Genomic DNA, 14,252 nt, shown 5'->3' with positions numbered 1-14,252 from the left:
GCCCTCGCGGCCGTGGCGGCCTCCGCCGGGGCGCGCTGGGGACGCCTGCGTGAGGGGAGACGCGCGCGGCAGCGCTGTCGCCTCCGCGACACCCCCCTTCCCCCGAGGAATCACCAGGTGGAGGGGAGCACAGCGGCGTGTTTCGCATAAGCTGCACTACGAGCAGGCTCCCTCTTCATAATTACACAGACACCTTTCTGCTCAGTGCGAATATCTCTCTCTACTGCTTACCAGTTATTTCCATGCTTTATTTCTTAATTTGCTGTATTTGCAAATAGGGTTAGGGGTTGCATTTTAAAGTCTTCAATTCATACCCCTTATCTGTGTAACGTGTTCGGAGAGAAATAAGCAGATAATAAAACGGGTTGTCCCGCAGTGCTGGTGTCTATTAGCTAACTTGTTATCTGGAAATGACAAGCTAACTTGGCTAATTGCCACTGATAAACAAACATAAGTAAAATAAATTTCTTAACACTATCCCACAGGGCAACCGAAGGTGCTCAGGAGACTGCAGGGCTTAGGTAACTGCTGTACAGCTTTTCTGTTGGCTTTGTCCTCTAAGTATCTTAAAAGAGTATTCCGTGTCGGCCAGGCTGTATTCGGAGATAGCTCTTTTGGGGGAAGATGGTCTATAAAATTCCATTCAAAATGCCAATATTAATGTTCTTGCTCTTGGATAAGCATAAAAATAATAAATGGTAACTAGATGTTTTATTAAGAAGATTTAAGCACCAAATTKTAAACTTCTGAACAATTATTCATTAATGGAAACAAGTAATTGTCCTCTGCAGAACAATAAGTAAATGTGTAGTCAATAGTTAAGCAGTTTTAACTGGTCTTTAAAATATGTGGTGATYAATAATGCTTGAAACCAAGCTGATGGATGTTGCAGGATTTCTAATGTGTGTTCAGGTATTTTGGTATACTTTCAAAGTTTTTAGTAAGTAAATCATAAAGCAATAGAAAATATATATTCAGTGTGCATTAAAATATACACAAATGTGTGCTCAATGCATTTGCAAGAACTACTCACATTATTTTTAGTGAATACTAGTTTTTTTGATCCAGGATTGTACAGCCCTGACTCTGGTGAGGTCCCGCTCCCTAACTAGAGCTCTTGAGCACTATGATGACACTAACAATGATCAATAATTATAATCAGTTTCCTATAGCAAAATGAAATCAACTTAATTTGTTGATGCCATCAGTATCTGGAAGAGTTCKGCCCATAAAATATGGGTAAAGTAAAAACCTAAAACTCAATTACATCTGCGTAATCCTGACCATCACAGGAAAGACTCTCAGGTGCTGATCTCTGGAGCCAACGATTAGGATCTTATGGCAGCTACTGTTGTATTTTGCTAGAGGGCTGTGGGCGAATGGGCTGGATTCTACTGTATGAATCGCTACAGTTGGCTCGTGCTACATCAAAGCTTTTGGAAAGACAATAACACAATGCATAGAGTAGCAGCACAAAGGTTGGTGAAATTTGTAGGAAAAATATAAATACTGTTTGTGTCACAGTATATTTGGATTATGTATTTGTGAAAACAGAGCCCTTAAATCTGCATGAATGTCAATAATTTGTTTAAACAGTACTTCTTGTGTAAATCAATTACAGGAACATGAAAGATACTGACTTGTGTTGTCTGTAATGTTATGTTCACGTAGAACTAAGCTCTTCAGCTTATATTCAGTGTTTGTGATTTTTATCTCATTCTAGGGTTCTTTTTTCTCTGTGGATTTATTTATATCCTGTTGTTTGAGGCAGTCAGTGATGTATTTAAAAGCTGGTTTAAGACTTTAAAAGACTTTTTAYTAACTCCATTTTCAGAGGTTGACAGAATGTTTTATAGTGAAATTTGAAATATTTTTACTAGGGAGAAAAATACAAACACCCATGCTTGAACTTGTAGATCAAATACAAAAGAAAATAGTTATTTCTATGACATACCACAAAGATCAGTTATGCTTTTAGAAAATAATACGTTAACTTGTATTAACATATTACATTAAATGGTATAATAGGGGCAARGCCACATGAAAAAGTGAACTAACAAATATGCATGTTTTTTGGCAATAAAACTGAAGGTAGTCCTGACTTATGGTCATCTATTTTCAAGAAGAGTTATGACTACAGAGCTTTAGSATGTGAACCCATCTACTATTCTTTTTTTTTTGTTCTCTTCTGTTTTTGTATATTATCGTTGTTACTCAGGATATAAGCTACAGAAGATTTGGCTGAAGTAGGCAGGAGTGAAAACTGAGTTTGCCTTATTAGCTATAGAGATACACTAGGCTTAGTGTATATTCAAGATTTTCTGTAACTTATTCTGCCCTCGTTTTGCTGGCTTTTTTATCCCCCCTTGCAATTTGTACTGATTTCTGCTCCAGCTTTTACAAGAAAATGTCTTAGACTGTGAATAAATTTGGAGTTTTCTGATCGTTAAATATTAACGTCCGGTTTAACACTAGCGAGTACCAACTGTTATGAGCATCTGTTACTGTTTAAACATGCAAAGCAGCAGTTATATGCAAGTCATTAACGAAGTGCTAGAATCCAGGCTGATGCTTCCCACTTGCTGTGTCTCTATACTTAGCTAGTAGAACTTCAACACTAATGTCGGTGGAATATTTTACAGAGATTAATTTGGTATCTACAGCCTCAAGCCATAAAAAAGTCTTAAATCAGTCTTGAAAGTCATGATATTATGCCTACTCTTCCTTTCTCACATTAGGTAAATCATAAGTAAAAATTCTGACACTTCTTCTAGGCTGTCTTTCACTTTAACCTTTTGTTATTGTGTGCAATCGAAAATACGAGGTTGAAAAGCCAAAGGTTAATCTACAAAGCTGTTGATGTCTGTCAAATGAAGAAGAAGCAAGTTCACTCCTAGTAGAAATGAACTGCAAGAATTCTTTCATCCTAAATTAAATACCTAAATACCATGTTTCCTGTACCAAGGCTATAAAATGTAGTTGGAAAGAAAACTGAGTATTTTAAAAGTGCAATGWACTCTTTCTGTGTGTGGCATTTTCCCATGACTTTTAAACAGATGTTTACATGAACTACAGATTTCTACAATTATGAATATTTTTGCAACACATTAGCTTCAATTATAACTACAAGAAAAAATGCCAAATTTTGTGTAATTTAGTACAATAATTGTATTTATGGATATTTAAAATCCAAACTTTCAAACTTTTCAAGTACTCAGTTGGATCATAAGGTGCCATCTGCAGGAGGACAGTGCCTATCACAAGCACAAATATAACAGAAGTTGACATTTCATCACTTACAGAGTCATCAAAATTTTTACACTGAAATCCTTTCAAACCTCAGGAAGTTTGTGGAATCCAAACTTACTTTTCTGTAAAATAGATAAACAATTAGAAGTGAACTTTACAAGCAAGCTAGGACTAGAATATTTAGCAAACTTTTACGGGTGTCAAAACTATGAAGTACTACGTGGGGGAAGAAAAAAGTGTGGAAGCAAAGGTAACTTTCTGCTAAGTGATAATACGTTGAATGCATACTCCTGTAAGTCCTCCTCCTGTGTTAGCATGGCAGGAGGCATATTCTACCACTATAGTCAAATCAGCAGAGCTGGCTAGCAAATACTAAGGACACAGTCTAGAAGAATCATGGCTGTGCTCTGCTATTATATGTTATTTGCCTTTTTGAGATGGTATGCTTTAATTTTTAAAGATTTAAAGAATATTATTATACTCAGAGTGAGATTAATCAATGAAAGAGAAAACATGCAAGAAAATTTATAGTAGCTGATTAGGTGAGGCTTAACTAACATGAAATTCATCCTTAGTAGGAAATGCAATTAAGATGTTAATCTTGTTTAATTAGAAAAGCATATGTAACAATAATATATGCCCGGTCTTATCCATGACACTGGTGTTAAGAACAGCTTTTATTTATATATATATGTGTGTGTGTGTGTATGTATGTATATTTTTTGAATCTATTAATGCAATTTTAAATGGAAGTTAACATTGAGTGCAATTTAACTTACCAGTGACTCCTGTTGTAATAAATGTCTTTGACTTTCTTCTCGCCTCCATATTCTTCTATKGGACATAATTTCACAATCAGATAAATGAAAGCATAATTTCTGTGAGGACACCAGGGAGTGATGAAGGCATCAATATTTGCATAGAGGTAAATAACATTTTTTGTTTTATTTTAAGTAAAAAGAGTATTTTAAGTAAAAAGAGTTTCTTGTATATATATATTCTACATATATGTATGTATACATATATATGTACATACATATCTTATGTATATAGTCAACTTTTTATAGCAATGATTAAAGAAATACCATTGATAGTCTGTTGGAGTGTATGATTTGTAATTAAATTTCATCCCCCAAAGGGAAAATATTTTTAAAAACTCCCACTTAAAAATAAATAACCTAAGTATGTTTTTAGTGAAGTGAAACTAAGTTATTTACAGAGTTTTGTAATGAGACTTAAAACTAATTAAAAATGCTTGAGAGGCAGGCAAGATAAGGCTATTAATTTATGGATTTCTTCTACAGTCAAGATTTCTAAGAGAAGCAGTAATATAAAAACCAATATAAACCAAGAATAGAAAGGTCTGTGTCCTTTCTCCATCACAATATATGGAGCCTCTAACTGGAGCTGAGAAACTATAGCATTTTTTTCTCCTGCTACCTGTTAAATCCATTACTAAATGCTACAATTTTGAAGTAAACTTCTGCTCAAATGAAACTATTAGAAATAATTAGTTGTGGCAATACCAGAACATAATCCATCAAGTAATTTAAGTCTTGCTCTCCTCTGTAGAGTTGTGAAGTTAACTGATAGGGTCCTTGGGTGCATTTAAGCAGCACTGTTTTTTTTCCAACCTGACTTAAAAGGCTGTTTCTGAGCCTTTGTTACTTTGAGTAACAATATGCATTTACAGTATGTTTGATGTGGTGCTGTAAGAATGAGGCMCTTCTGAATGTGCAGTAACTTACCTCAGCCTTCAGTGTGTCCCAGTGTCAGCACCTGCTGGTGTGAAGTTTCAGAATGTTTGCGTAAGAGAACCAGTGGTAGATCAACAAATACTAACAAGATCTTTGCACATATGTACTTCTGTATCACAATCTAGCTGCTTTTATATAAATATATACGTTTATAAGCTATGATTGGAATTTTAGACCCTTTAAAAAACAAACAAAACCCACAAAAAATCCATCAGCAACATCTCATCTTGCCAGATAAAGATCTAAAGTTTTGAACTTTGTGCAGATCTTTGATAAAAGGTAGACAAAAGGCCATAAGACATAGTCTTAAATAAAATTCAGGAATGTAACCACAGCATGCAGTACCAATACTTTCAGGTACTTAGACTCATGTGCCTGGAAATATTCTTTTTCTCCAAAACTTTTATTGACAGTAGATTAAAAATAAGACAGTTCTTTCTTGTGTACTTTCTAGAAACTACATTAATTGCTCTTTGGTTTTTACTGTAGTTAAAGTGTTTTAATAGTTTTTATCTAGATCATAATTGCAGATACAGATTTGAGGTGGTAGGAGCCTCCACAACAGAAAATAACAAATGGTATCCTGGTCTTTGATCACTTTTGTAATTGACAATTACTGGCTGGGGGTGAATGCCCATATGCTCCTACTATAGGATTCAGATTGGTGCTGGCTGTGAAACTACAGACCTAGCTCTTTTGGGTATGTTTTAGAGAGAATAGGGGACAGTGCGACATCAACAAGAGCTCTTGAGGGTGAGAATAGCCAAGAAAAAACACTCCACTTCTATATTGTTGAAGTTTTTCCAGTAAATAATACAATTTATTTTAGAAGCAAAATACAAAAAGCAACAGTAGTTTAAATCCTTCGTTTTACTTTTTTTTTTTCCAGGGTGATCATTTATATAACATTTTTTTTTTTCTCCTAGTAATAATAGAGTAGGAATCAGAATGCCTTGTTAAGTCCATAGATTGCAGTGTGCAGCTCTTACTTCCGTGGAACATACGTGCATCCCAAACAAATCCTGGTTTAACATCTGCCACTTTAGTATTTAATGTATCAAATACCCATGTTGTGCATTTTTAATACACAAAACAACCTGTATTATATAGATATGAATTTGGAGATGACTGTGACACTATACCTAGAGAATTCGATGCATACAATTTAAAAGACAGAGTATGGCAATGCTGAAGGTAACACCTTCTCACTTGACAGGATTTTTGCACTACTACTGGAAAATCTCAAGACTTAGTTTCAGTAAAATACAAAAACACCCATCAGCAGAAGACCAATACCTCTGCACTGGAAAAGTGGCATTTCGGGTAAGGCATATTAAGTTAACCGTGCTCCACTGTAAACATATGAATTACCACACAAATGCAGCTCGCTCTCGTAACATTCTGACACCAAAACGTTGCCATTCCCGCTGATATATCCATAGCTCCTGAGTTGTATCAAGACAGGCCAAAACTGCACCTCCTTTCCATGCAATTAAGCGGGGATCCATATCCTAAATTCAAAACACAGATTGTGTACAATCATTGGTTCATTTTTTTTTCTCCTCCAGTTCTCAAAACCTGCATCCCACAGGATTCACCACTGCATGGAATCTTGGAGGTAAGGGGAAGAGAAAAGAAATTTTCCTCAACTTACTCAGAAAGAGACTCTTCCATGATAATATGATAAATTTATGGAGAAACTATGTACTGTTTTGAGGAGTCATTGTTTTTACAGTATGTCTTACAGGCATATGGGGGAAAATCCTTCCTTTAGCCTATGAAAAATACTTGGATTTTAATTTTACAAATTTAGCTGATAATTGCCAAATGAAACTTACTGATTTTAATCCATACTTTCTTTTATCTTAATAAGGGAGGGGGGACAAGAAAGGGAAAAAGTAACAATGTTAAAGCTCTTAACCAATCGTGATTTACTAACTCAACYATTTAGCTATTAGTTAACAATGTACCTTAGGTCTTGTAATGACTTCAACATTTTCAACAACTCTTCTGAAAGAAGGTGGCATTTTGTTGAGAATTCGGTGTTGAAGAAACTCCTGAGCTTTATGAAACATAAGGCCTCCTCCCACTACTAGGATGGAGCTGTACATCTTCTTTTTTGTATCATCAGATGCTGGAATAAGTTTATACAAGAAAAGCATATATAGTTTAAAGTTAACAGGCTTGTATTTAGCTTATAAAGATTTTAGTACAGGTCCAACCAGATAGAAACAGGGAAGCATTCGCTTTTAAAATTCTTTTTCTATTTCTTGGGCTTCAAAAGATTAACTGAAGAAATCTTAACAAAAATTCAAATACAACAAACAGTGTAGCTGTGCTGGAAAAGATAAAATTAAGATACTACTTTGGTAAAACATAGCGCACTACCATGAAGAATCCACATTGACTGATAAGCGTATTTTACAGAATTATACAAATATGATTCTTACCACAGCAGTCAATACTATGAAGAATGGCTTTGTCAAGGCCTAAGGCTTTGCCTTCAAACTGAGAGATAGCCGTTTTCCTGGACATGTGTGCAGTTAAAGGTTCCTCTGAATCATTTCCAGATATCACACAATCACCCTGAGAAGATCCCAGTTCCACTTCTTGAGGGTAGATCCTCTCTGAAATGTCTGAGGTCTGGCCTCGCAAGTCTCCCTCAAATGCACCAGGCTTGGACACTGATTTTCTATCAGCTGTAGCTTTTGCAGACTTAAAACGAGAAAACAAGTTGATCCTTAAACTATGAAAGATAAAGATCTTCAACAAGTTACATAATAATACAAAGCCTTAACAAGTCCTTCACTTCTCTTTACCTTACTGCACAAAAATGTTTAACACTTTGCATTACTACCTGCATTACCACATATTTTAATTTTAAATCCCACTTCCAAAGTAAGAGTTTTATTTTGAAATGCATCACATGCATTACTGCCAGAAAATGAAGACATCTTAGACTCTGAAAATATATGGTTCTAATTAAGGACTTGTCTAGATACCTGCAATTCCTTATTTTAAATTTATTCCTCAAGGCCGTTGACAAACTTCATTTTCAGAGATGAGCTAAAGAGTTTTGTTTGCATTCTGCAGTTAAATAACATTTTATGAAAAATGAAACAAGCATTCACACACCTGCTCCTGCTTACTCTGTGTGGCTAATAGGTAGTGTTCATCATGAGGATCCTCAGGATCACCTTGCGACCTGTATTGTAAAGTTGTCATTTTTTGCCCCACAATTCCAAAAGTTGCTGGATAAAACAGAGCCATKGGAGCCTGAAGAATAAGAGATTTGGTACGACTTTACCAAATAGTTTTTCCTTTTTATTACTTACTACAGAAAAGGAAAAGCTTGCTCTATTTTTATTTTCTCATAATTTAAAATTAAATACACATTTTTTCAAATAGGTTTGTTATAGGAATTTCTKCCCTGTGAGAGTGACAGAGCCCTGGCACACGTTGCCCAGAGAGGTTGTGGAGTCTCCTTCTCTGGAGATCTTCAAGGCCYGCCTGGATGCAACCCTGTCTAACATGCTCGAGGTGACCCTGCTGAGCAGGGASGTTGGACTAGATGATCTCCAGAGGTCCCTTCCAACCTAACCAATTCTGTGATAGGCTGAAATGTGCAAGTTTTGTGTAATTTTATAAAAACTACAACAAGCACTTGTAAATTCACAGAAGTTTCTTTACAGATTATGGTATTGTATGATGAACAATTATTCAAATATAGTTTGTTACAAAATTAAAGAACTCGGGTGAAAAAAACTTTTAAGATCACCATTTATTTCTTGCACTTGAAGGATAAACATCATATTGAATTGAAGCTTCTATCATTTTAATTAAGGCTGGTTAGAAAGTCTCATGCATCTGCTAGTGCTGTAGTAGGCACATTCGTATTTATAGTAATTCATCTCAATACCGTAACTAAACAAGGTTAAAGATAACCCATAAATCACATAGGTTTAATAGCCATGTGAGGATACAAGTGAAACGCAGAGCGTAAAGACACCTTCTGTAATTTAGTTTTAGGTCACCTGTAATTTTTCATCCCCCAATCGGAACTGGTATAATAAAGCTGGTGAATCTGGATGACGAATTTGAAACTCATGGTCTTGCAGTCCAGAAATATCCTGAAGTTAAAAAAAAATAACAAAATTAAATCTTTTATATCTCTATATCAAACTGCTTAACCCATTTAATCTGTGGGCAACAACTTAAAAAGTAAAAATATTCTTCAGACCCTGAATTGCATGCATCTATTCTTGAAATATTTTTAAAAGTCTTTTCCTTGTTCCTGCCAGAACAGCTATCTATATGCTTAATGTTCTACAATAAGGTTTTGTGGGGAAAGGTTTTATGTGGAATCAGGAGACCTGCTGGCAGATCGTACAAATCTGAAGCTGGAAAAACAGCATATATATGCTGCTGCCATAAAGAATAATAWTAAAAAAAACTTTCTAAAGTAGACTAAAATAAATTAAAAATACTTCAAGTCTAAGCCTTTTCTATCTCCTGCCAGTATTCTACTGAGTAAATCATAATATTTTCTATGCTCTTGAAAACCATTTCCTACAACTTCCCCATATCTAATARTTGAAAATATACCCATTACAGAGGGCAGTATGAGGCAACTATTCTATACCTAAAAATAACTACACTATGCACAAAAACAACCTTTCAAGTCTCATGCATCTTCACCTCATACATTTCTAAACCACTGCATGTATTATAATGACTTTATGAATTCTTTTCCCATTAACTACAAGAAATTATGAACTCACAGACTCCCCAGAGTAGCATTCCATAGGGGATGGGGAAAATTTACTTGGAGAAAACAGCGTATTTCCTTGTCACCTGGTCTAGATGACAGAATGTTTCCTTTAAGTGCTGAAGCAGAAGGCAGTCCAACTTATTAGTTAGCTGACAGTCTCTATATGGGAACCCAGCTCGTTGCATAAGCCAGTAAAAACACCTTGACACATCAGATCCTCCGTATGCTAGGCATAGCCTAAAGCGCAGAGGAAAAAAAAAAAGAAATTACTCTTTTGAAATCCTAGCCTTCTACAATAGCATACATAGGAATACAAGAAAYATTTCGTACATGCTGTGATCATGACTTCCACAGAGTTTGCAGAGCACAGGGTCAGTTCTGCATTTTTCTTCTTTTAAACTTTTTTTTTTAAGGTTCATATCGGTGTAACATGATGACTCTTGTTACACAACTCAAAGTAAAAAAAATCTGTATTTGTAAAACACTTTTCTCATTTTTATAGTCAAGTCTTTGCATAAGTAACTAAGTATATGTTTATAATAATTCTGCACATTAAGATACCTGGTGTTGCGATGGGAAACACCATCTTCTACACAGCAAACACTTGTCTTCTGATCTCCCACATCTACTATACATGCACTGCTTAAACCACTTCCAAAAGTAGCACACACAGATTCCTGGTGTACCACAATTCCTAGCAATACAGAGAAACAAAAAAAAAAATATATATATATCCAGTTCATGACAAATTTCAAAGCCATGTTTCTGACATTTAAAGGACATCTTAATATCTTTTAAAATTTACTAATAGCCTGACTCTGCACTTAAAGTTTATGTACTTAATAAGTGAGGTGGGGCAATGGACACACTTATGGTTGATTAGACCCTAGAGTCCTGAGAAAAGCTAAGAGCAGGATAGATGTCTATGTTCATGTGTTCTTATTTTTGTGAGACTAAAGACGTTGTCTCTAGACTCAACTTATTTTTGCAACAAATACTGCAAGGTTTTGGCTATCAGATGCACTGGAATATTTTTCTTAATTTTTCTAGTTTTATCACTCTCATTATCATTTTAAATATGATCTGTAAATAGATTAAAAAAACATAGTCTGATTTTGCCCTCTGCTTTCTTTTCAATCTACCTTTAACTGTAAAAGACTAYTTCCATATTTATATTACAAGCCCATATTTAAAGTTGAGAAGTACTGCATGCCTCTCAGTCTCTCCTTCTAATCAGCGAAGGAAAAGAATAGGCCCTTTGAGCTGTACTTGTAGACAAAAACTAAGTGAACTTGTGTTTTAAAGGCAAATGTTTTTAGATRAGAGAATTTAGTTATGCTGTATAATTAGTTGGCTCTTTACTAAGTTAGTATTTAGGAAATGGGACACTGCAGAAGAGTTATTAATGGTATTKCCTGATTTTCACTTTCATGTATCTGATTTACCAAACAAAAACATGAAACTTTCTATTTTTCCTTAGTATTCTTTCTGTTCCTCTGAAGCTAAGACATTTCAACTGCAACCTCTTTTATGCTCGTGCTAGTAAAGTTTTTATGTAGTAATATTAAGTAGGTACTGTTCACCTTACTACTGTGCACAAACCAAAAAAGAATCAAGTAGGGCATGATTTAGAACTATTCTGGTCAAAAACTAAAAAGAAAAGCTAATATGGCTAGTTCATTTTAATCTGGTGAAATGAATCAAATTTTGTTCAAATGCAWGAATATGCATGGTGAGACTGACCTCTGTTTTTACAGTATTTCTCACTTCATTTTTTTGGATGGAAAGTCTCTTTTTGTCACATGAGTGTCCTCTATTTGATACAGAGGACACTAAACWGGTTCCACAGGTTGAGCAACATTATCTAAGCCTATATACTGCTTAGAGTAGTGCTTGGGAACTATATTTACCTCATATTAATTAATTATTAAGAGATAGCAGTTTTACTCTCCAGCATCCTGCAATTAATTTACTGTTTGAGTATTGTTTATCATTTAGCTTATTATCCTTGTCTCTTGCTACAGCATTTTAATCCTAGCTAAAATGAGAAGACCACAGTTGGAATATCTAAGAGCAAAGAAAAAACTTGCTTCAACACTAGTCAATCATTTTGCCCTGCTGAAAGAGGTAAGTTATGGGAACAGCAAAAGATGAAAGGTGCTAATGATAAAACAGTAAGCTGAGATTGGCCCACAAAAATGCGCCTTAGAGGAGAAAAAAAATATTTACGCTATATATTAAACATTAAATAGTTTGCTTATATATGGTTGTACCTGAGAAGCCCATCTTCATTAGGATCATATTTACCAGTTCTTTCACATGTTGTTTATTATAGATGTCTGGAATTAGTAAAATGCATCTGTAGTACTGGAGATAAGAACAGTGAATTAATGCCAGCTCTCAGATTAAAACTTCTTTTTTGAATACCTGATGCTAAGGAAGAAAGCATACTATAAAAGGTGCTAAAAAAACAGAATTATTTTCAATAAATTAAAAATCAATTCAGAGTATGTACCAAGTTAAGAGTTTCTAGGCCATTAAAATGTTCAGAAGTATATCAGACAGGAGAAAAACACCTACTCAGCAAGGATGAAAAATTATGCGAGCATTAGGCCCTTCCTGTTTAGCCAACACAGAGTAAGATGGTAAAATTTCTAGAAATGGATTTCCAAACCTCCTTGTTAAAATTTGTTAGCAGATTTTGCCTTCAAAGGCACAAATCCTAATGAAGTCCTAGGAATCATGTTCACCAGCAGAGAGAATTTATCCATTAAGGAAACCACCAGTAAGAAGCTTAAAAATAACAACAGGTTGCTTCTCTTTTAAATTTTAAAAGCAACATTTCCAAAAGTGCTTACGGTGCAAGTTAACATGTTCATAGCTCACCTTTAGGTCTTTCAATGGTATTTCCAGATATTTTTGTATTGCATGTGACCATATAACTTCAAGATCTGCTAATACTGCAGTGAGGGAGCCACCAGGTCCTGGATGGAGATTCAACTGCCCTCTTCTAATAGGCCAGTGAATATTGTAAGAGTCCAGTGGATTAACATACAGTGCCTGAAAATAAGAAAGTTCAATGCATTGTCTTTCCTAAAAGGTTAGTTACAAATACTAGAAAATAATTTCAGAATCAGATGAAACAAGACACATAGCACTCTTAGCAATAGAAACACTGGATTTCGTTATAACAGGGATGGATTATAAAGCATTTCAAAAAAAAAAGACATTAAAATAAATGATTTAAAATGTTTGAACTTTCATATCCATAGATATCTACTTTGGACATACCAGTATATTCTTCCATTATCTCAAATGAGTAAGTGAAATAATTTACAGGTTCTTTGAAGTGCAGGAAGACCTTATCATTCCTCAGTGATTCCTATGCTGATCTTTTTACCAGTTTCTTGTCTTTCTCCCTCAGCTATAACACACACACAAARTTCTCAACAAGTCCCTGCACAAATGCTGTTTAATAGCAACCATATACTATGGCTGCTACTATATAGCAAATTGCTACTGATTAAATAGCTGCATTAAAAAAATAATGTTAAGCCTCATTTCAATAGGCATCTTACCTCTTCCCCTACCAAATATTCCGGATGATTTGATGTGTTTGTCCACTTGGCCCCAGAGCTGTGATCTAAAATAGCTGGCCGCATCTGTCTGTTGTATGACCTAGCCTGAAATGTAATTAAGTCGTAGGTTGCTTATGCGTATTTCACTATTTCTATGATGAAAGAAGAAAAAAAACCACAAAGAAACCCCCACACTGAAGACCTGTGGTAAGTCTGTATGTTCTTCTCTGGTTTCTGGAGTTAAGGCACGCATCCGCACCACCCGTATTTGTGGTATAAAGCAGCATGTAGCCATTCCCATCCATTAAAATACAGTATCACATCAAATGACAATGTGAATGAACAATGTAATGAAATCTTAAAATGAGTTACCTGATCGGGTGACACCGGTATACGCCTTGCACCGTTTGACATCTTTTTGGACCATATTGCTTGGTCCACCATTTTAAGACCATTTTGTCTCTGCTCAGTGCTTTCAGGTTTCTAAACAAAAGACCCAGATATTACAGCTTTCAGCACATCTGTCAAAGCCAGCTCAAGTGTTTTAACYGGCTTCAATGTCCTGGCGCAGGTCTGGGGGCTTCAGGGAAGCCGCCAGCGCAGCGCGCTGACAGGAGGCCGGGCGGCCGCGGTGCCCCTCGCTGGGGCCAGCGCGGCAGCCCCAGCCCGCGCGGGGGGGTCGGGGGCGCTTACGCTGAGCCCGTCGCGCAGGAGCCAGCTGTCGCGGTAGGCGGGCTGCCCGGGCTGCCGGTGCCGCCGCGCCAGCACGTGCGGGATGCCCACGGGCAGCGTGTCCGTGGCTCTGCCCAGCCGCAGCGTCGTGGAGCCCGGGTGTATCACCACGATGAAGTTGCTCTGTATTTGCTGCAAACACACAGAGAGAGCCGGAGCGCGCCG

General features: G+C 36.1%; 1 protein-coding gene across 1 annotated transcript in view; it reads right to left on the bottom strand.

Annotated features, from left to right (window-relative positions):
- Positions 1-5,788: 5,788 nt before the first annotated feature.
- Positions 5,789-14,252, bottom strand: part of ACTR8 (actin related protein 8) — a 9,087-nt gene continuing 623 nt past the window's right edge. The window contains exons 2-13 of the mRNA XM_085302546.1: positions 14,049-14,246; positions 13,728-13,838; positions 13,356-13,460; positions 12,664-12,837; positions 12,051-12,144; positions 10,339-10,471; positions 9,861-10,014; positions 9,041-9,136; positions 8,142-8,282; positions 7,457-7,721; positions 6,977-7,140; positions 5,789-6,517 (exon numbers count right to left, since the gene is read on the bottom strand). Of these exons, the coding sequence (XP_085158672.1) occupies positions 6,374-6,517; positions 6,977-7,140; positions 7,457-7,721; positions 8,142-8,282; positions 9,041-9,136; positions 9,861-10,014; positions 10,339-10,471; positions 12,051-12,144; positions 12,664-12,837; positions 13,356-13,460; positions 13,728-13,838; positions 14,049-14,246 (1,779 nt within the window). The 3' untranslated portion in view covers positions 5,789-6,373. The remainder of the gene's footprint in view (positions 6,518-6,976; positions 7,141-7,456; positions 7,722-8,141; positions 8,283-9,040; positions 9,137-9,860; positions 10,015-10,338; positions 10,472-12,050; positions 12,145-12,663; positions 12,838-13,355; positions 13,461-13,727; positions 13,839-14,048; positions 14,247-14,252) is intronic.

This window comes from Rhea americana, unplaced genomic scaffold (genome assembly GCF_003343005.1).
Source record: "Rhea americana isolate MKP2758 unplaced genomic scaffold, rheAme1 scaffold_19, whole genome shotgun sequence".
NCBI lineage: Eukaryota > Metazoa > Chordata > Aves > Rheiformes > Rheidae > Rhea > Rhea americana.
This window is presented reverse-complemented; position numbering and strand designations above follow the sequence as displayed.